The sequence below is a fragment of the Oreochromis niloticus genome, linkage group LG23 (assembly GCF_001858045.2).
Source record: "Oreochromis niloticus isolate F11D_XX linkage group LG23, O_niloticus_UMD_NMBU, whole genome shotgun sequence".
Lineage (NCBI taxonomy): Eukaryota > Metazoa > Chordata > Actinopteri > Cichliformes > Cichlidae > Oreochromis > Oreochromis niloticus.
Window position 1 is genome coordinate 37,584,968 of NC_031986.2, and position 21,461 is coordinate 37,606,428.

Below are 21,461 nucleotides of genomic sequence, written 5' to 3' on the forward strand. Positions count from 1 at the left end.
AATAAGTAAGTTTTAATTTGAGGAAAACCCTTCATAACACGAATCACTAATAAAATTAGTCACAAAATGCAATATCCATCAAAGCTAAACATAATCACATACAACATAAGTTCCCCAAAAATATCTCATGAAGAGTTTTACTTTCAGAAGTTTTCCTATCCGACTAAAGTCCAGTGAAAATGCTATGTTGTGCCCAGATTTCAGCCGGCATATACGCCCGACTCTTACTTTGAAAAGGGTCTCGGAGCTCGAAAGAAGAGAAAGGGGAGGGGGGGTCATTTCCTGGGAGTTATTTACTTTGAGACAGATGATTACTTTTTTTCGGGTGGGAGGAGGGTGGACTGTAACATCGAATCAGTTACAGGTCGATGTAGCTGGAGCGCAGTAGTGAAGGCAGTCGTGGATGCGGACAGAGGGTGGCACATATGCTCTCACAGAGCAGGACCTCTGAGGATTATAACCGCTGCAAAGGACCCTTTATGCTGCGGCGTTTGGAGTGACCAATTCATTGTGGATATACTTACACGAAAGGAATATAAAGCAGGGATTAGTATAAGGTAATTAAGGGGTCGATTGAAACTATTTTTCTTAGTCTTTTGAAAAGTTGTCTCGTTTTGATATAATTAAAGAGTGGGAAATCTATAATAGATTACTGTTCTGTAAGATTAGATGGAGTTTAATTGTATTCCTAATTAGTTTAGCCAATTAATGCACCATATCATTTCGTATCATATTAGTAGAAAAGTTGATCTAAAAGTTGCATTCACTTAATATGGATCGCAGGGAGCCCTTCGACCCTGCAATTTGTATGCAGGCTTTGCATTAAACAATCCAAAAGGATTTTGGGGTTTGATTTCCTCTCCCCCTTGCACCATATGGTCTCACCCCTGGACGCCAAGCGGAGAGATCATGCTGACTCTGCTGGATAAAAGCGCTCGGTTTTAGGCTCACAGCTGGAGGTGTCAATTCGAAGACTGAAGGCTCCATTGTGGGATGCTGCTTGGCATTTAATGAGAAACACATTGGAAATTGTACATCACATTGTTTTCTAGTCTGTCCCTGGAATGTGAGGAATTAAAATGGAAAATCTGCACTGGGTGCACTTCAATAAGGCTGACTGGAGATTTCGAGCGGCAGCTGAACTGATCCAAGAGGAGAAAAAGAAGAAAGGAAGAACTTTTAGGGTCATGTCACCAACGGGTTTAACAGAGGAATACCGCTTGTGGTCAGAATTTCAAGAGTGAATACTCACAAGAATTTAAAACATTTTAACTGTATTCGACGGTTTCTTAGTTTTTTTTAATGGAAAATTATGGTACATAACTGACCCAGTGAGAGTTGAGATAAGCCAATATCAGCTGTTGCTCAACTGTGTCCAAGCCCAGCGGAGGATGCGTTTGCTCTGTGGCGCATTTGTTGAGTCTCCTGCTGGGAGAGCAGTGGAAATAAAAGTGGATCGGGACGTGCACGAAGTCTTACTGCCACTTTAGGCTCAGTCAGATTTACGCGCAGTGGCTAGAGAATTCTTGCCAAGCCAATGCAATTGAAAAATCCCCTCTCGAAATTGTTTGAGACAACGCGAGTGCACAAACATGCCAAACGGATTAGGCATTTTGTCAACTGATTCCCACGCGAATATGTACTTTTGTGCACACTGGGCGCGCTAATTATAGAGCTAAACAAACCCAGGTTACCCATGGATAATTTAGTTCTTTTCGACTGAGCCAGAGCGGGCAGCCACAGGAAACAGCAAAGGGACCAGCAGCTGTATTGTTTGGGACCAGGGAAGTTACAGAAAATGGAATCTAGACCTCCCCGTCACATGTAAAACCTATTTTGAGATATAACAAGAAAGAAAACTACTTAAAGAGAGTTAATTGAAGGGGAGCTTAATCTTTAACAGTTTTCTTTGAGTAAGCCACTCAAATTATGTTGCCCCTGATAAAAAAAGAAAAAGTAAAAAGATCCCTGATCGCCCATCAGCTTCAAAGAATATGGGGATCATAGTTGCAGAGCTACCTGAAAAAGCCAGACATAACACGATCTTTGTAAAGAATTGTTCGGAATAATGGGCTAAATTTGACAAGGTATGAGACCTTATTATCCAGTTGATAACAGTGTTTTTTTTAATGGGTACATTTAAAACTGTAACAAAAAGGGGAGAAACAGAACAATGTGCAACCAATTTGTGCTTACATTCCATGCAAAAACTAAATGTGCATCTATAAAGCGAAAAGATAAGCTTTAAGAGAGCGAGTAAGCAAGGAGGGGGATTAGCTTCGATGCACTTATAAGGCGGACTGTGTCGCCCTCTATCGATTGGGAACAGCAACCGCTGGCTCCTATTCAAAGTACCACGGAGTTATTAACCCTTTAAAACCCAGCGTATCATATTTAATGCATGTGTTTTTGTGAGTTTTTGAGACTTCTACATCATCAGCGTGACTTTTTTTTACCCTCAAAAATGATATGAATTGCATGACAATTTTTTAACGACTAAATTGTAAAAATATGGCTTGTGTAGCAAATGTGATACAAATTAAATATCATATATAATCAGATTAAAATTTGATATATTTTTATATATGTATTTTTGTCTAACAAACACTCCATTATCAAAAAATTAAAGATTTCTGGCAGTTCTTTCATGGTTCACATTAAAGGGGTTAAAGGCACAATTGCGAGTCACAATTTGAGAATCGTAATTCTCCTCTTAATAAAATAATGGATGCAAATCTGCAATAAATTTCATATCTGTACAGTTTCAGCACTAAAGCAATGTGTGGCACCACAGGCATAGCAAGCGCATGCTCGATATAATTACTTAAAGTTGGGCTTAAAGGAACTAAGAGTCAAAAATCAAAAGTGAAAACCCCACTGATCCATTTATTAAACATTAATGCTTTCAAATTGGATAAATCATGTAAGATCGGATAAAGTGTCCTCGTCTTTAGTAAATAACCGCTTGTCTTTACAGGTCAAAGCATCCATAGTCATGGATTGGCTGAAGACGTTTGTCCTCTTTGGGGGCAGTTTGGTGGTTTTGGTTTCAGGTAAGTAAAACAGTCTGCAGGTAAATCCTTTTGATAGTTTCCCAGCTGTTTCTCTGATGTTTACCAAACTGTCTCTTAGTTACCTCTGGACTGCTTCCACCAACCATCTTGTCTGACCAGGAGGAGTTTGTCCTACAGCCTAATTCCCTCTTCAATATAAGCTGCACCGCTAAAACACACGTGGTTTGGGAGGAACCGCTGCAGAAAAACGCCCTGGTTTATCCGGGGTATTACACTTCAACACTCTTCATATACAACGCAACGGTAGAAAACACAGGTTATTACACGTGCAAATATGAAGACCCGGATGAAGAACTGGAAGCTGATGAAGCAGAAATTTATATTTTTGTCCCAGGTGAATATGTTGGTGATATGCTATGATATACCATATAACGTTTGCTCGGGCGGGTTAGAGCACAAGAGTGAATTTGTGGGGGTGTCGGTTTTTCGCGTTCAGCGGGCGCCACATGCCATAGGCTGTGAGCGACCGCCACGGGACCCGTGGCCCTTTGCCGCATGTCTTCCCTTTCTCTCTCTGTCCCCGCTTTCCTGTCGTTTCTTCACCGAATCTATCAAAGTTGAAATAGGCCAAAAGAGTGAATTTGTTAATACAGCTTTAGAGACATTTAAAGGATATTAGGTTAAATTGTTCCTCACTTTAACAGAGCATTAGCAAAATGAACAAAGTCATGAAGCAAATTATAAAAATCCTCTTTTTGTACCTAGATCCACATGCTCCATTTGTCCCCGAGTTACCCACAGACCTGGTTGTCTCCGTGGACAATTATGGATTCAACATCCCATGTCGTGTGTCTCACTGGGACTCCTACGTCATCCTGAGAAAAGTCCCCAGTGGAGAGGCTTTGCATGCCTTATACAACAGCAAAGAAGGGTTCTTCTCAAACAACCTAACTCCCGGGCAGTACCAGTGTGAAACCACTCTGAATGGCCAGATAGTCCGAAGTTCTATTTACACTGTAATATCTAATGGTAAGTCAAGACAAGTGTAGTTGTAGTATGATATACTCTCTTTATTAAAAAAGAAATAGGAGCTATAGAGATGGTAAGTGGCAGGATAAAGATAAAAAAAAGAATAACTGAACAGCTGGAAACACCCCTGTTTATGAAGAGAAGGCTACAGGGTGATCTCACTGCATGACATTATGTCATTATTACAGAAGTGGGATGACTTCACATGCATGTTTGCACTCTCTGTGTGTTTGTGTGTGTGTTGGTGTATAACCACAGCTCTGCGATAAATCAAGTCACGGTAATCAGGCTGCCACACGTGATGTGAGAGATTGTGTTGCTGATAAATGCTCTCGCTGGTCCCTCTTTAGACCCTATGGAGGGGAAGGATTTTGACGATTCTGACATGGAGGTAATAGCCAGTGAAGAGACGTTGCGAGCAGGGCAGCCTTTCAACATCACATGCATCGTTCCTTCTGGCCTGGACTTTCAACAGCAGTGGCTCCATCCTAAAAAACAGGCAAGATACAGTCATTTCCCTCTGTGTTTTCCTATTTTAATTAAATTTAGTCTCCTATACAGCCTCAGCCACTTGTCCACTTCATCTTGCAGTGTGTCCTTCTACCCAGTGTCATTTCCAAGCCAGCAGTGCTGAGCCTTAAATAAGAAAATAATGGTTTTGGACCCAAAGCTAGCAGTGGCAAGTGGAATATAGCTCAGAGGACAGCCTTTAGTGGTTACAAATTATGTGTTAGGAAAGCAGCAACTGAAGGTTGGGTCTTTATTGTGAGGATGTAAGCCAAACACAGCACTTTTGCATGGAGTTAACTGCCACAGCTATCTTGAGGGAAAGAAGCAGTTTAAAAGAAGGGCAATAGGAACCATAGTAAATCTTTGACCCCACTGACCCTGAGACATGTTGTACAGATGTTGTCTGCACTTGTAAACCAGCTAAACATTTAATGCTTTTAAAGTGTTACGCTGAAGGGTCAGAGCAAGTTTCATTTGCAACTTATGTTTGTTTATATTCACATACTTAATCTATGTGGCACATTTTGCATGGGATTCCTTTAAGCCCTTTTCCAGAGATGTTCAGGGTAGGAACACAGGACTTATGACTCCTGGTTTTGGTCTCAGCTGCAATTACAGGCTCTTTAAAAGCCTCTGTGATCCTAATTTATCTCCTGTGGCCTAGCAAGTGTTTTAACCATTAGCCTTCAGCACCACGACATACAGATTCTGATATACAGATGTTGTATCTGTAAAAGGGAAAACTCGGTGAATTACAACATTCAGATATCATATTGCTAATATTTTTTTTCTCCGGTGATCTCACACTGTTCTTTTGTTTCTATAGGCTAAGGATGCAGTTTTGATGAAGGAAACTTTTCCTGAGCGGGTCGCCTACATCCTCAGTATCCCACGAGCCGCCTCACAGGACAGTGGCACCTATGAGTGCTCTGTTACAGACAAAAGCGGTGAGGTCAGAGTCAAAAAGGTGGCTGTGACCGTCTTTGGTGAGTCATCCCTCAGAAAGCTTTCCTAGATACCATCAATGAGTTTCCAGCAGAGCTGTAATAATGTGAATAACTGCATAAACGGCCAACTTAAAGTCAATTATATCATATATATTTAACATTCTCATCATCATTCAGGTCAAATTAGTAGTTTCGCATATGCACACAAAGTGCTTTCAGCAGTGTGTGGAAGTCATTTTCTGCTATCCGACCATAAAGCATCATCCCTGCTTTCAGCATCAGCTACTGTGTTTTATAGGATGGGTTCAACAGATGTGTGTCAGGTCTTCATTTCACCTTCAGCCTCCCTGTCAATGTGCCTTCTTCCCAGTCCTTGACTTGCACCACTGTTAACTTTTCCTCACTCACTTTAACCCATTTTAACCTGCAGTCGTCTGCTTTTTCCTTTTGCAGAGGAGAATTCCTTTGTGGCCATGGACCACAGTGGGATTTTATCCACAGAATTTGTCCACAGTTTTGAGGAGACAGAGTTTACTATCATTATTGATGCATACCCAGCCCCCAAAGTGACATGGATGAAAGATGGCAAAGACTTACAAGTGAACTACTACCTCTTTACTACTACTAGCCACCAGGGAGGAAATCGGTGAGGAAAAATATTCTTTGTTGTTAGATTTATAGGTAGGAAAATTCAACACTGACATTATTGTTATTTAGTTTGAAGGTCTTATGCTGGTTGTCTGACATAACATTTCCCATGAGAAGCAGCAAAACTAGCAACATTTTTTTAAAAAGACATGTATGACAATGAGATGTAAATATGATTTTAGTGTAAAAGTCCAGAGCCAGATTGGGTGTTTTCTGTCAACATGCTAAGATGGATGAGCTGGTGTCACCATAATGCTCACTTTACACATGTGGGAAACTTATTTAAAATTTATAGATATTTATCATTTTCTTACCCAGGTATCTGAGCACTTTGAAATTCAGGCATCCTCTGGAAAAAGACAATGGAAATTATACCATAATTGCTCAAAGTGGCTCTCACACTGCTCAGTTCTCCTTTAACCTGCACATGAAAGGTAAGAAAGACAGACTGGCAGACCATAGAGTATTTACGACCTATAGAAGATTTATGACCCACTGTATGTGTCTTCTCTCAGCTCCCACTGCAGGGATGATCCCATCATCTTCAGTCCCTCTGCTGCTGCCAAAGCTGGACGAGATGGTAGTTACTCTCCACACCCCTTTCACCTTGACCTGTCATGGACAGGAAAACCTGGGCTGGGAGACGCCAATCGATGTATCTGAGCAAACGCAGGAGGACCCCAACGGCTTGTTTATCAGCACCATCACAGTGGATAGTGCCACAGCAAGCCACACTGGCTACTACACGTGCTTTTATAGTAGAACTTTCGCTGAGGATACAGCAGAATTTAGCAGAATCTACATTTATGTTCCAGGTATGGAGTATTCTGAGCTTGTGTGTTTTGTGTGTTTGATTTTATTTTCTGGTGTGATAATCTTGTTTTATTCCTACACAGACCCCGATGTCCCCTTTCTGGAATCACTGATACCTTTTGGCTACCACGTCCTGTCTGGATATGATGAGATGGAGATCCAGTGTCGAGTGTCTGATCCAAATGCTAACGTGACTCTGATTAACAGTGACACCCAGCAGCCTGTGCCTAGTATTTATGACAGCAAGAGGGGCGCTTTGGGGATATTCACTGCTGGAACCTATGTCTGCAAGGCCGTCATAAATGGACACGAATTCTACAGCGAGGAATACATCGTCCATGGCTCGACAGGTGCGTTTTCTTGCATTTGTGAATATGTAAGACAAAGACACAAGTTTAGCATCCTACATGTTAATTCTAAGCTTTCAGCTTGAACTTCTTTGATCAAGATTTACCTCTACACCATCATTTTAACTTGATAAAATGTTGTATCACAGATGAGCTGGATGTTGAGTTGACAGCGAAAAAGACTGCTCTGCTGGTGGGCGACACAATAACTGTCACCTGTGTGGCTCGGGGATCTGAGATTCTGGAAGATCACTGGAAGTATCCTGGCAAACTGGTGAATGTCATTTTGACTCCAACTGTATTTAATGTTGTTTTAAAATTGTTTGCAACTAAGCATTTCTGATATCCCTTTTTTGTTTGGCAGGCAAATCGTGGTACAAAAACAGTGCGAGAAAATAAGAGAACTCAGGAGATCTTTTATACCCTGACCATCCCACAAGCTTCAACCAAAGACAGCGGCATCTATTCTTGCTCCATCACTGACATACTGAGTAACAGTGGCCAGACGAAACAACTAGCTATTCAAGTTTATGGTATAAAACCTTCCTTATCCAGAGTGAATATCATGTATACTATTTCTGAGGTCTTTCTTTTTACAATGATATATTACTGATTATCTTTTGGACTCTCTTCATGTCTCGCAGCAAGTGAGTTCTTGTCCGTCAAGCCAGAGTTCAGAGAATACGAATCTGCAGCGCTGGATGAAGTCCGGGAGTTCAAGGCTGTTGTCAACTCCTTCCCAAGTGTTCATGTCAGCTGGTTTAAAGATGGCTACCCACTCAGCGATGTGACTGCAGAGATCTCCACCAGCCTCCAGCAGACCAGTGAAATCAGGTGAAACGCCACTAATGGCAGCAGAGCTAATGACAACCTCAAAGTAAAATTCTCATGCATTAGCTACCTTACCTTTTAATTAGTTAGAGTTGATGCGACTGTGAGCTGTCACTACTGGGTGCTTATTGGAACTTCTGATTGTGTTGTTCTTTACAGCTACATGAGTGTTCTCACCCTGATCCGAGCCAAGGAGGAGGACAGCGGGAACTACACCATGCGGGTGGAGAACAGAAACCAAAGTCGTGATATCAGTTTAATCCTTGAAGTCAAAGGTCAGAGAAATCAAATCCCATGAATACTGTTCTGACAACCTTTTAGCCTCAGTTAAAGTCTGTGTTTTTTCTCATGCTTACACTGACTGTGTTACAGTGCCTGCAGTCATTGTTGATCTGATGGACGTCCACCATGGCTCAGCTCAAGGCCAGTCTGTGGTTTGCATTACCAGAGGGCAGCCGACACCCATGGTGGAGTGGTTTGTCTGCAAGAATATCAAACAGTACGTCCAGTCTTCTTTGAGAAAACATTCATTTGTTTCTGGACCTCTCTATATACACACATGCACTACATAGTCTTTTTACTGCTGTTACCATCCAGTTGCGCTAATGATTCGTCTTCGTGGGTGCCCATCCCTGCCAACTCCACTGAGATCACATTGGACTCACACATTGATGAAGACAATAACCTGGAGAGCCAGGTCATGTTTGGTCATCTGGAAAGCACAATGGCAGTGCGCTGCCTGGCCAGGAACGAAATGGCTGTTGTCAGCAGGGAGGTCAAACTGGTGTCCAATGGTGAGAGCACACAAACATATTTCACTGCATCCTCTTCAATAACCTCCTTTTTTTAACCTAGCTTTGAAACGATGTTGTTTTTTCCGCCTTGTATCCTCCAAATTTCCTTTAATTTTTGACGCTCAGGGTGTGATGTGCTCTGTAAAGACTGTTTAGGGCTAGCTTAGCTCTGCCAGTGTTGTAGCAGCTGTCAGCTGATGACTTTTTAGTGGCACAACTGATGGTGGGTGACAGGGGATTTCTTTAAATCACCCTGCCTTTCTTTCTTTAGCCAAGACTCCTGAGTTTAGAAAACACAAACACTGCAGTTCTTTCGCTCGCGAGGGCAGCCATGAAACACAGGAACTGCGTCGCATGACTGTCTGCGTCTTTTATTTATACTTTTCTGTGTGTCTGTATGTGTGTGTGTGTGTGTGTGGTAGAGATAACAGAGTTATTCTCAGAACTCAGAGCTGAGGTTTTCACTTCTCTATATCTAAATGTTCTCTGAAGACAGGAAGCGGTTAGTAGCTGCATAGGTTCATCACACAAGTTACTAGGTGAAAAGTCACATAGACATGTGCTTAATGATAAAATAAAAGATACATTTCATATAGCTGATCACATTGTACAATATCCTCTTCTGACAGTGGGTCATCAGGAAGGGGCTCTTCTTCTGACAGCTAATTTTGGGACTCCAGGAATCACTAGGCCATTTGGTCCTTTCAAATGAGCTTTACAATTTCACCCCCATCTCCCTACAACAGCTCCTCATCTCCACCCCATCCCCCCCACTTCTGTGTTGTTTTCTCAACATGACTTTTTGCTTAACTCTCTGCACACCCTGTGGTTTTCATATTTCTTATGTAATAAATAAAGCACATTTCACTGCAAGAATTTCAGTAGACATGTTGCATCCACCTGATTAATGCGTGATCCATTTAACATGTGTGACTGCTGGATTTCCTCTTGAACAGGCCCTCACCCTGAGCTGACTGTAGCTGCTGCTGTGCTGGTGCTCCTGGTCATTGTCATCATCTCACTCATTGTCTTGGTTGTTATCTGGAAACAGGTATTGTTGTGATCATTTTTGCATTTTATCCCCACTTCTCACCTGCTCACCTGTTCATCCATTTCTCTTTTTTCAGCATACATAATGAACTGCAGATTTTACTCTGAGATTTCAACTGGACACTGTTAGTCTTTTCACCTGCAAGATATTTGGATATTGCATAATCAGCTCCTGAACTTAAAATTTTCTTTGGAGACAATAAAGGAAATTTAATTTGTTGGTGGATCTGCAAAACAAAGACCCCAATACTGTTAGAACAAAAGTAATTTTGCAAAGGTTAATTAAGCATCTTTTATGCAATTAACCATCTTCCAGAAACCACGATATGAAATCCGCTGGAGGGTCATAGAATCTGTGAGCCCAGACGGTCATGAGTACATCTATGTGGATCCCATGCAGCTTCCCTATGACTCGAGATGGGAGTTTCCCCGTGACAGACTTGTGCTTGGTGAGCTGACAGTCGTTTTTTATATGCTAACTCTATAGAGGCTCTGTGGCCTCCCTGCTGGGATGTTCCAGCCAGGATGGCTCAGTCTTTCTTTGAAGTTAGGGTGTGATAAACTAATCCAGCTTGAAGTTTTTCTGCCTGGGATTTGTTTTGAGTCAGTGATCAAGGGGACAGTCAATCACTGGAAAGAGTCACAGATGAGAAAGCAGAAGCATGCAAAGTGTGTATGGATGTGTTTGTATGCCTGAGCAGTTTCTTTTGTTTTTATCACAAGGAAATTGATCCCCTGTTGTCGCATCTTTCACAGGTCGTATCTTGGGCTCTGGAGCCTTTGGGAAGGTGGTAGAGGGCACCGCCTATGGACTCAGCCGCTCGCAACCTGTCATGAAGGTGGCAGTGAAAATGCTGAAACGTGAGTTTAACCGTTGCCATGTCATAACTGCTGCCAATTCAGTGGTAAATAAAATAAGCCTTGAAAAAATTCTAACAATGAATTCAGTCAGTGGCACAGGTCTGTCTATATACATTATCATATATTACTGGGAAAACAGCTGACAGCTGATTTTATTTGTTGCAGGAACTCAGGGGGGTGGTAAAGTGAAAGCTGTAAAGACAAGAAAAATACCTAAGAGTTTTCACTATAGTGAAGACAGGACACTACAGTGAAAGATTTTTGTCTTTAGTCCCATATCTTATGATAAAAGTCTCTAGATATGGGACTGAGTGGCTTGTGGTTGCTTTGACTGTCTGTGATAGTCATGCTTGCTGTACCTTCTTTCAGCCACAGCACGCTCCAGTGAGAAACAGGCCCTGATGTCTGAACTCAAGATCATGACTCATCTTGGACCCCATCTCAACATTGTTAACCTCCTGGGAGCATGCACCAAGTCAGGTAAATAACCCACACAAACCAAGGACATAGAGACACATAAACACATACACACACACACACACACACACATAGAGACACATGCACACACACACACAAACACACACACTTTCATAAGCAAACATGTAAGGTAGTATAATGACTGTTTATCATAACCACTGTTGCTTCTCCTATGTAATTTAGTCACCACTTTACAAAGACACACAAACAATAACACCCACATTTGCATGCACGCACTCACACAAACACTCTTTCAGATTTGGGAACTGTAGACATTTACAATCGTAACAGCCCAAAAAGATTGACAGCCTTCCTCAGCTCTTGCTGGGTGTGGTATTTTAATAGGCTTTTTATGGGAAAGTGGAGGCTTGCCCTCTTGACTGTGCTTTTAGCCTTTTATGAGCCTCTGATAAGATTAGCCTGCAGACTGACGCCAATGCACGACTTCATCTTCTGTGTTGTTCCCAGGCCCTATCTACATTATCACTGAGTACTGCTTCTATGGGGACCTGGTTAACTATCTGCACAAGAACAGGGAGAACTTCCTCAGTCTGAACCCCGAGAAGAACAAGAAGGAGCTGGACATCTTTGGAATCAACCCTGCAGATGAAAGCAGCAGGAGGTACAACATATAGAAGATATTTCTCACATCTGCACATATATCACAAATAATGTATTTTTCATTTGTGGAATGATATTTTTTTTTTCCGTGCAGACAGTTATCAAAAGGTACTTTGCAAAAAGACCAAACATCCTCAAGTCTTTACAAGCCCAAGCAACCGTTTACAACACATGCACTCACATTGTCCATCTACCCCCAATCAGTAACTCTATCACCAGTTTCTCCATGGTTGAGGAGGTTGTCTGGCATCTTTGCCTAATCAGATCACAGTCTGAAGTGGTCTCCGCTTTCAATTTAATTGCGTTACTATGGAGGTACCTGTTAATTGTGTCCACCCAAATCCTCATGGTAAAATAGCAGCCCTCTCTCACTCTCTTTTGAGGCTCATCTGTGTTGATGGATGACTCACAGTGACCACACCTCAAAATGACCATAACACAATTTAATCCTGGCTACCATGTTATCCTCAACCACATCTTCCTCTAACCTCAGCCTAGGGGAGTGAGAGGATTTAAGGACACACACACATATAAACTGACATGCACATAATTTGTAAAATGTATTTTTGCTATAGGTTGCCATCACTAACAACGTTCCTTTCTTGTCTTTGCTCCCAGTTATGTGATCCTGTCATTTGAAAGCAAAGGGGACTACATGGATATGAAGCAGGCTGACAGCACTCAGTATGTGCCCATGCTGGAGATGAGCAATGCCTCCAAGTACTCAGATATCCAGCGGTCTAACTATGACCATCCACCCTCGCAGAAAGGCTCGAGTGGTACGCACCGTCTTCCTGTCCTGCTTCTTGCTCTGCCCTCAGAGTTATTGATGTGGACTTGTTTGGCCTTGGTGCTATGTTTGAGTCAGTGTTTTAGCCAGGGGGTACACCCTGTCAGAATTTTAGGACTGGTAAAACCCTGTAATTACATGGAGAGGATAATTGCAGCACATGCATAATAATGCCTCATTTCTCCCTGCCATTAGTAAAAGCCAGGTTTGCGCAGGCAGTGCTATATTTGCAATACACGTTGAACATATACTCGCATAACGCTTCAGGGTATGTTTGTGTGTGTTTTCTAAACCAGAAGGTGAAATGGAAATCATGCTGTCAGACGACGTAAATGAAGGCCTCACCACCACTGACCTGCTCAGCTTTACCTACCAGGTGGCCAAAGGCATGGAGTTTCTTGCCTCCAAAAATGTAAGTTTAAAAGAAAATTTTTTCCACGCACAGATCTACAACCTTGCATTCCCCTGCTTCCCTCTGCACTAATCGCAGGTTGTAGGTTTTGTGCTTTAACCTATATGAAGACAGCCATACTGGCCAAAGGGGCGAACTAAGGAAATCAGCGGTTGTGTGATAAGCAGTCCCGTGAAGGCTGCTGAGCCCACTCCAGAGAGAGGCCAGGAACTGAATATAGTAGCAGCACAGCCAGAGCTAGAATTACCAGACAGGGACGCACTGCAGCCAGAAGTTTTTCATTCAGCTTCATAGTTATTATCCCTAAATATCCAGTGGTCACAGACATCCCTCCAACTGGCATGTATACACAAAGAGTATGCTTTATAAAGCATTATGAAACTGCATTAAAAATGTACTTGAGAGAGTAACTATGGGAGCAGAGTGTACTGGTTTGAGCTGGAAGAGAATATGAGTTTAAGAGAGAACTGAGAACAGCTATGTCGTTCAATGAAGTGCCAATCAGGTTTCCTTACTTTCTTTCAACAGTGTGTACATCGAGACCTTGCAGCCAGGAATGTCCTTCTCTCTCAGGGCAAGATAGTGAAGATCTGTGACTTTGGACTGGCTAGAGACATCATGCATGACAACAACTATGTGTCCAAAGGGAGCGTAAGTGTTTCTTAATTCTAATTATACTGTAGTTTAAAAAAATAAGAGATTCAACAAGAGCTGAAGATTTTGTTTCTGCTGTAAAACAGACTTTTCTCCCGGTGAAGTGGATGGCACCAGAGAGTATTTTTGATAACTTGTACACCACTCTGAGCGACGTCTGGTCTTACGGCATCCTCCTCTGGGAGATATTCTCCCTGGGTGAGTCCCAGCAAACCTCTGTTAAAGAAAAGCAAATCCAATTATTGGTTGAGAAACTCACGTGAATATGTCTCTGTGCAAAGGTGGCACCCCGTACCCAGGGATGGTGGTGGACTCGAGTTTCTACAACAAGATCAAGAGTGGATACAGGATGTCAAAACCAGAGCACGCACCTCATGATGTGTATGTAGGGGTTCACATAATGGTTATACAGTTGCTTTGTTGGGGTGTTAGTTTCTGAGCTATATATATATACAGCATACTATATATATACAGCATCTGGAATCTGTCAAGATAAACTTACAAAGTGCAAGACAGCTTGTATGTTCTCGACAGTTGCATCAGATCACATGTTTGTTGCTTTTTCAGGTATGAGATGATGATGAAGTGCTGGAACAGTGAGCCAGAGAAGAGGCCATCTTTCCTGGGTCTGAGTGAAACAGTAGCTTCGTTGTTACCCTCCAGCTACAAGAGGGTGAGTCTCCTTGTGACCTCTTACAGCCTCAGAGCTCTGTGGAATCTTAACACCTGCTTTCAAGATTTACCTCTGCTCATGCTTGACCTCATGGTTGGACCTGTGCATTCTGTTACCCTTTTATTTTTTTCATTTTCTGGCTGTTTATTGGCTTTTTAGGTATCATTTACCAAGCAAAGTATGTGTTTAAAATGCAGGCTGTGTATTTAAAGCCCTTTCCACTCCCTCTACATTTGGATTTTTTTGTAAGCTCTCTCGCTTTTTCTTAAAAAACCAAAAAACAACGAAAAAAACCCCACATACACACAGATGCAAGCACACAAACCTACAAGTGATTAGAGTGCAAATGCAGCAGCTGGATGTCAGAGCGGCTGGCCTAATGACACAGCCCCAGTTCTTGCCTCCAACACCCAGTCTTAATGACCCCACTACATATGGCACATCAAACCGGCCTCACCTCTGCCTTCCCCACAGTGTAAATGGCTGGTGGCAGAGCACGAACCAGCTCCTGTTTTAGCACCTCACGCTAGCATGAGATATGTAATTTTCAGTTTAGATCGCACCATCCAGCTGGCAAATGAGCTAGTGATTACACACAACATACCGCACTTCTCCAGTCCTGTGGCTCCATAGTGCTATGTTTATTCTGTGAATTGAATCATCATTGCTTTTGTGCAACAGGAAAAAGTTATATCTTTTGTTTCCACCATGTAATGGTATCTAGTTCTAATGGGCCCATGTTGTTTTTTGTTCAGCAATACGAAAGAGTAAACCACGAGTTCCTGAAGAGCGACCACCCTGCTGTTACTCGGGTATGCATGGAAAATGAGGACTACATTGGGATCGCCTACAAAAACCAGGGGAAGCTGAAGGACAGAGAAAGTGGCTTCGATGAACAGCGGTTGAGCTCTGACAGTGGCTACATCATTCCCCTTCCTGACCTGGACCCTATATCTGACGAAGAATATGGAAAGAGGAACAGACACAGGTAAAAGTCAGTGACTTTTGCTGCAGTTCACAGTGTTACGCTTCAGATGAGATTAACTTGTGTGTTCTTTATGCCCCCTGTAGCTCTCAAACATCTGAAGAGAGCGCCATTGAGACAGGCTCCAGCAGCTCCACCTTTGCTAAGCGCGAGGGTGAGACTCTGGAGGACATCACGCTGCTGGATGAGATGTGTCTAGACTGTAGTGACCTGGTGGAAGACAGCTTTCTGTGACAACTGCTCAGCCTATATAGCATGGGCAGAAAAGACAAGGGGTGTGAGGATATGGGAATCTAGAGAAAGACCTGTAAATGAACCAAAGACTTTTCTGTCAACCCTCTAGCCCCGCCATCCCTCCTATCAGTCACCCCATCAGAGAGAGAGGACAGAACAAAACCACTTCAGTATCTGGATGACTCTGTGGTGACATCGCTACCCCTCGGACATTGCCCCCCCGTCCCCGTGGGCTGGAGATGAGAGTGAGCAGAAGGTTACTCAAAGAACTCAGAAGACTCAGAGCCTGTGTGTTGGAGACATCTAGATAAAAAAGATCAAATTTGTCTTTGTACTTTGCAGAGCTTTATTCTATCGGGCATTCTTTTAACAGCAATATAAGCAACAAGGGACAAATTAAACATGTTGGTCAGAACTTTGATTGAACACCGCGGGACGTCATTCATATGGTATCTATAAAACCACTATAGTGCACTATTTAAACTATATGATTCCAACACTAGCAACAACTTTGGCAGGTAAACACACTCCATACTCACCTGCTGCAAGAGAAGCACCTGATGCTGGTACAATCAGTAGCAATACTTGGATTTTAAAGCACAAAATTTGGACTATGTGCATTTTTTGTATATAACCATTTAATGTATTCAGTGGTTAAGTACATACAGTAATTCAAATTTATTTTTTTACTTTATCAGTATATAAACATGTTTAGTTTGTGAATACCGAGTAGATTTTGACCACAGCGGTTTGTATGGTTAGGAGAAATGAGCTTCTGAGTTGCTTCTTGGCACTGCGCTTTTTGCAGAAATACAAATTCAAACATTTGTTCTCAGATAAAGTCCCCAGTCATATCTGTCATATAGGCTTTGTCTAACGAAGTGTGATTGTAATGTAAATAGCTTCAGAGTTGTTATATAAGAAAGAATTATTGGGATAGCACTCAAATATTTTATAAACACATATTAAGCTTGTCCACCCTTATTCACACGATTGAAGACAATAATTTTGTGAAATCCAATACAAAAAAAGGAGATAATTCTCCCTTCTTCAGTCAGAGAAACATTAAAACATCACAGTAGACAGTCAAAAATATTAGTTTTCTCATGGAAATGTGAGAATCATAAAATAATAGAGATCAAAAGACTTTTGTATCAGTAAATATGGCAGCATGGCCAATAAAAAGTATATAGTGCTTTACCAGAAGGTTACATCCTCTAACCTCATATTTTATCTGTTGTCCTGATGTCTATTAGCAGGTTCTAGTTATAAGAAGACAGTAGATAAACTACAGATTCATTTTTATATGATGTCATACATCAATTATCTGTAGACTCTTTATAACCCTCTGTATCTTCCTGCTGCTGAACCAGCTGTGCCACTGCCTCCTTCTCTTTTACTGTGACATAAACTACATACAGTTGTTGCACTTTCCTGTCTTTTGGTCTTGCTGTTGTCGTTTGATGTTGCTGACAAATTTGCCCTCGTTTAGTTTTGGTCTTAGATGCTTAAGGCAGGCTGTATGGATGTGAATGTTTGTGGTGTGGGTGAGTGATGTGTTGTTGTTAGTACCCTACCTGTAAGTAAAGGTAATCACACCCAGTATGATGATTCAATACTGTGCTTCATTATTTTACATCATGTACATTCAGATGATTTATATTTCAATAAATGATTTATAATGTAAAAAAATCATGTTCTATTGCTCTTTGTGATTTTTAAGCATTGCACACCCAAACAGAAAATACATTAGTAATAGGAAATTACTTCTGAGGCATTTTTCAATACAGAATAAAGAAAAATAAAGTGGTTAATTAAAAAAAAATGCTTACAGAGATATAAAATGCCATGGAAGATGCAGCAAAATAAAAATAATTAGAATAATTACATAAATGGCATTCATTCCCTACATCTGACTATAATATTCTAATAAACTAATACAAATTGCAAAAGAAATAGAATTGCTTTTTGCCTAAATCAGTGTCATTGTACGCACACAAACAAATACACACAAATAACCAATAATGAAAGAAATACCCAGATCCTGTCCTGGAAGTACTATACACACATTTTATTGAGTAAAAGTATTAAAGTACACATGAAAGACAATTTCTGCATAAAAAATCTCACGCTGCATGGTCAGCAGTTTAATGTGAGACAAAGATATGTTATTTTTTCATCTTTTGTTACAAAATCTTATTTTTAAAATGCATTTACTCAAAATTTAAATTCTAATTTATTTCAAGCGACCCCAACTGGTCATTGCTTTCTTGCAAGCAACAGTGTGACAAAGAGGTGGAGACTTATTGTTACAACAGAACGAACTGTATTTATATACCTTTAATATGATGTTAATCTAAATGTAAAGTGGAACTTCAAATATCTATTACGGCAAATTCTACAAAGTAGAATAAAATGAAAATGTCAAGGACAAGTATTCACAAATTGTACTTTAGCATAGTGTTTCAGCAAATTACTTAGTTGTGTCACTCCACATCACTCATATTTAAACAGTGTCAATATACTGTGCAATCTAAGACACTGCCACAGGGGGGCGAAGGTCTCCTCATGAATCACCTTGTGAAATCGCCAACTAAACGGAAAATGTATAAAGTATAAGGTCAAACATGGTTCTGTTCTAGTTTATCATTGTCTGTGCTTTAGTGTCTGTTTGTATGCTTCACTACTAAAAAAAACAATTAAAAAAAAAACTTCAACTGCATTTGAAGACACTACAAGTGAGTATTAGCTGTCATTGACCGACCCTCCACAAGGGGGAGGTAGTATCAAGATAATGCTATATGCGTTCAGAAGGGCCTATGAAGAAAAAGGGGATGGCAACATAATGCAGATCTGTGTAAGCCTAACCATGCGGACATAGGTAGATCTAGTCCCCTCTCCACCTCCTTACAATCAACCTTAGCTGTTGTAAAGAGGATGTTGCTTGAGAAAGATGCAGCTGTGCCGGCATCACTCCAAAACCATGTGCACCTGTAGGCCATTAGAAATAGAGTTTTAAGCCTCCAGAGCTGCAATCTAAAGCTGTTTTCTGCCATAAAGCAATAACTAACGCAATAAATTAATTTGTGGTGAATTGTCAACTATTTGCCGTTTGGGAATGGATTTTTTTTTATCACTCTGGTTGTATTCTTTTATAACTTTACCACCATCTGCTCTGCTATACACCGTTAACAGCAAAAGCAACTTTTTTCTGACTTATTTATTTGGGGCCTGTTTTCCCAGTTTTATTTTGAGTCTTCTGTTTGCTCAAACTGTTGAACCCTGAAGGCGGACCTGTACTTGTACACAAAAGGGTCAATATCTGCTCAAACCCACAGCTGTAAAGGAGCTTATTCTGAAGAGTCTTGTTTTGATAAACCTCTAGTAAACATGGGTGCATGTAAAAATACTCCACATGCAGATTGTCTTATAACCAAAATGAACTAGCATTATGTTGAATTTTTGTTTTGTTCTGTTTGTAATTTTATTGCATTTACATTAGCACCAAAAAGCTAAACATTTGAAAAAACAAAATCTTTTCAGTAATGAAACTGAGAGAGTCAGTCAAAGGAAAACCTGTTTGGCTCTGTCAGCAGGCAGGTGCTTGCAAACAAACAAGCATTTGTTACTAGCTTCTAAAAATTTCAAGATAATATTCCTAAAGTTTTATTTTTATTTGCGTTGGAAACTTTGTTCGTGTGGTGGAAAGATACTAGCCAACCCAACCCCCAACGATGATAACAAATGTTCCATTCAGACAACTTTGCCTGCCGTGAGACATGCCGACATGCATGCAAAGTGTTGTGGTGAACTTTGTGCAATAAAATAACAGAAGGAACGGCTGCATGTATGAATACATTTTATTTCATGAAATATATCTGATCAAATTTTGGTCCTTGTTTGCATTCCTGAATTCAAAGACCTGTTTCAGTTAAAAGGAAATAAAATGCTCTTTTATCCATGGGAGTCAATACCTGCTGGCCTTCCATTGTGCAACAGAGCCTATATTTTCCCATACACCATTGCAGAACTGCACAGTGAAAACAAGACTAATTCAATCCAAAAAGGAGACGACATTATACAAAGAACATTTTTTCATTAAGGTCAGTAAATTCAAAAGATGCCTATCACCCAGTTAGCTGGGCCTTGTTAGTTTTGTGTGTACTAAAACAACATGAAGGAAGATATGTTCAAATGTGAGTGGAATTTTAGCATGCTAGTAAGAACCTGAGATTTCCATACCTTGATCTCATTTCCTGAATGGCTTAGTGTATATAGTATCTAGTTTTGACTTGTGTTACACTGAACTGAATACACCAAGTTGTAAATTCACAATGTACTCGAACGATTTCAGAGGAAAATTTACACAGTGGTTACTGGATGATTATTTCTATTATTTCAAAGCAGGTGATGTGAAATAGCATCTACCACTTACCAACACCATACGCACCAGAGAGCATATGTAAGACAGTTTGACATAACCGATGAAACAGCCTTATATCTGCCTTATATTTATATTTGGAAATTGATCAACTATTTGAGATATTTTGTGCCTAACAAGTTTACGGTGAATTGCACTTAACTTAAAACCACAACCGAAAGGGGAAAACAGTATGGGTAAGAAACTGAGGAAACCTCATCCCCACAGTGGAAAGACTTCTTACACACAGCGTAGCTCTAAAGGTTATCCTGCTTTATCATCTGTATTACTATATATGAGAAAATAATTTATGCAGTAAACAAAATGATGCATTAAAGAAAACTTCAAACTCAGGGGCTCATTGGGAAAATGTTTAGTGAGGTGATCAATCAACTGAGAACATTTTTTAAAGACTTTCATACAATCTCTCTTGTTTTTGCAACCACAGGAGAGCCATCACCAGGCCAAGGCCACAAGTCAATAATCACATGACTATTAAATTTCACTATTTCACAATATAAAGTGCATATTCTTTTTTTTTTTTTTTAAAAAAACATTGAAGTATAAAAACAAGTCCTAGAAATACCAGGTTACAAAATAAGGACTTCACCTTGATAATGACAGAGGATTTGTCAAAAGATTACCAAAGTGAGTACATGTGTGTTGAGAAAGTGGAAGGGGGGTCAGTGATGTAATGTAAAACTATCTAAACATTGTTGAGCTATTTCACTATATGATAAATGCAAACCTCATGTCAGTGTTGAGAATTCAATAAAAAGAAAGTTAACTATGTCTCTTCTATGTGGACTCTAAAATTCTGCACAATATATCTAATCCTATAGTTGCTGACATGTTTTACTCTTGAGCAAAGCTGTCATTGGGTGAACCAATCAGTGAGCAGCCTGACACGGCTACACATTAGAAAGGAGAGCATATAAGACCCTGTCCACAAGTAAACAAGTGTTTTGGTAAATGTAGCTTTTTCTATAGGTTTCATCTTTTTGTCAACTTGTAAAATTCGCCTCAGGTCACTAAAAATTAAGGTTTTGAAAAACTTCTAGCAAAAAAAGGTTTTGTCTTGCAATGTCAAAGGTGTGCATGCATTAAACACTTCATTAGGTACACCTCACTGTTGAACCCTCTTTTTTGCCTTCAGAACAACCTCAATTCTTTTTTGCATCGACTCAGCAAGATGCTGGAAAGATTCCCCAGAGATTTTGGTCCATATTGGCATGACATCATCACACATGGAATGAACTCACTGTCAAGCTCAAGAAACCAGTTTAAGATGATTTTACTTTTGTGACATGGCACGTTATCCTGCTGGTAGCAGCCATCAAAACATGGGTAC

General features: G+C 40.6%; 1 protein-coding gene across 1 annotated transcript; it reads left to right on the plus strand.

Moving 5' to 3' along the window:
* Window positions 1-339: 339 nt before the first annotated feature.
* Window positions 340-17,119, plus strand: pdgfra (platelet-derived growth factor receptor, alpha polypeptide). Its single transcript, XM_005478878.4, has 29 exons — window positions 340-557; window positions 2,978-3,053; window positions 3,133-3,408; window positions 3,780-4,043; window positions 4,394-4,542; window positions 5,380-5,539; window positions 5,954-6,146; window positions 6,467-6,582; window positions 6,664-6,963; window positions 7,045-7,311; window positions 7,458-7,582; window positions 7,673-7,841; window positions 7,953-8,142; window positions 8,299-8,414; window positions 8,512-8,638; window positions 8,737-8,933; window positions 9,890-9,984; window positions 10,300-10,432; window positions 10,740-10,844; window positions 11,214-11,324; window positions 11,790-11,943; window positions 12,561-12,721; window positions 13,029-13,144; window positions 13,673-13,795; window positions 13,885-13,996; window positions 14,080-14,179; window positions 14,366-14,471; window positions 15,227-15,459; window positions 15,543-17,119. The coding sequence occupies exons 2-29, from the start codon at window positions 2,996-2,998 to the stop codon at window positions 15,688-15,690; spliced, it is 4,404 nt and encodes a 1,467-aa protein (XP_005478935.1). The 5' UTR covers window positions 340-557; window positions 2,978-2,995; the 3' UTR covers window positions 15,691-17,119.
* Window positions 17,120-21,461: the final 4,342 nt, after the last annotated feature.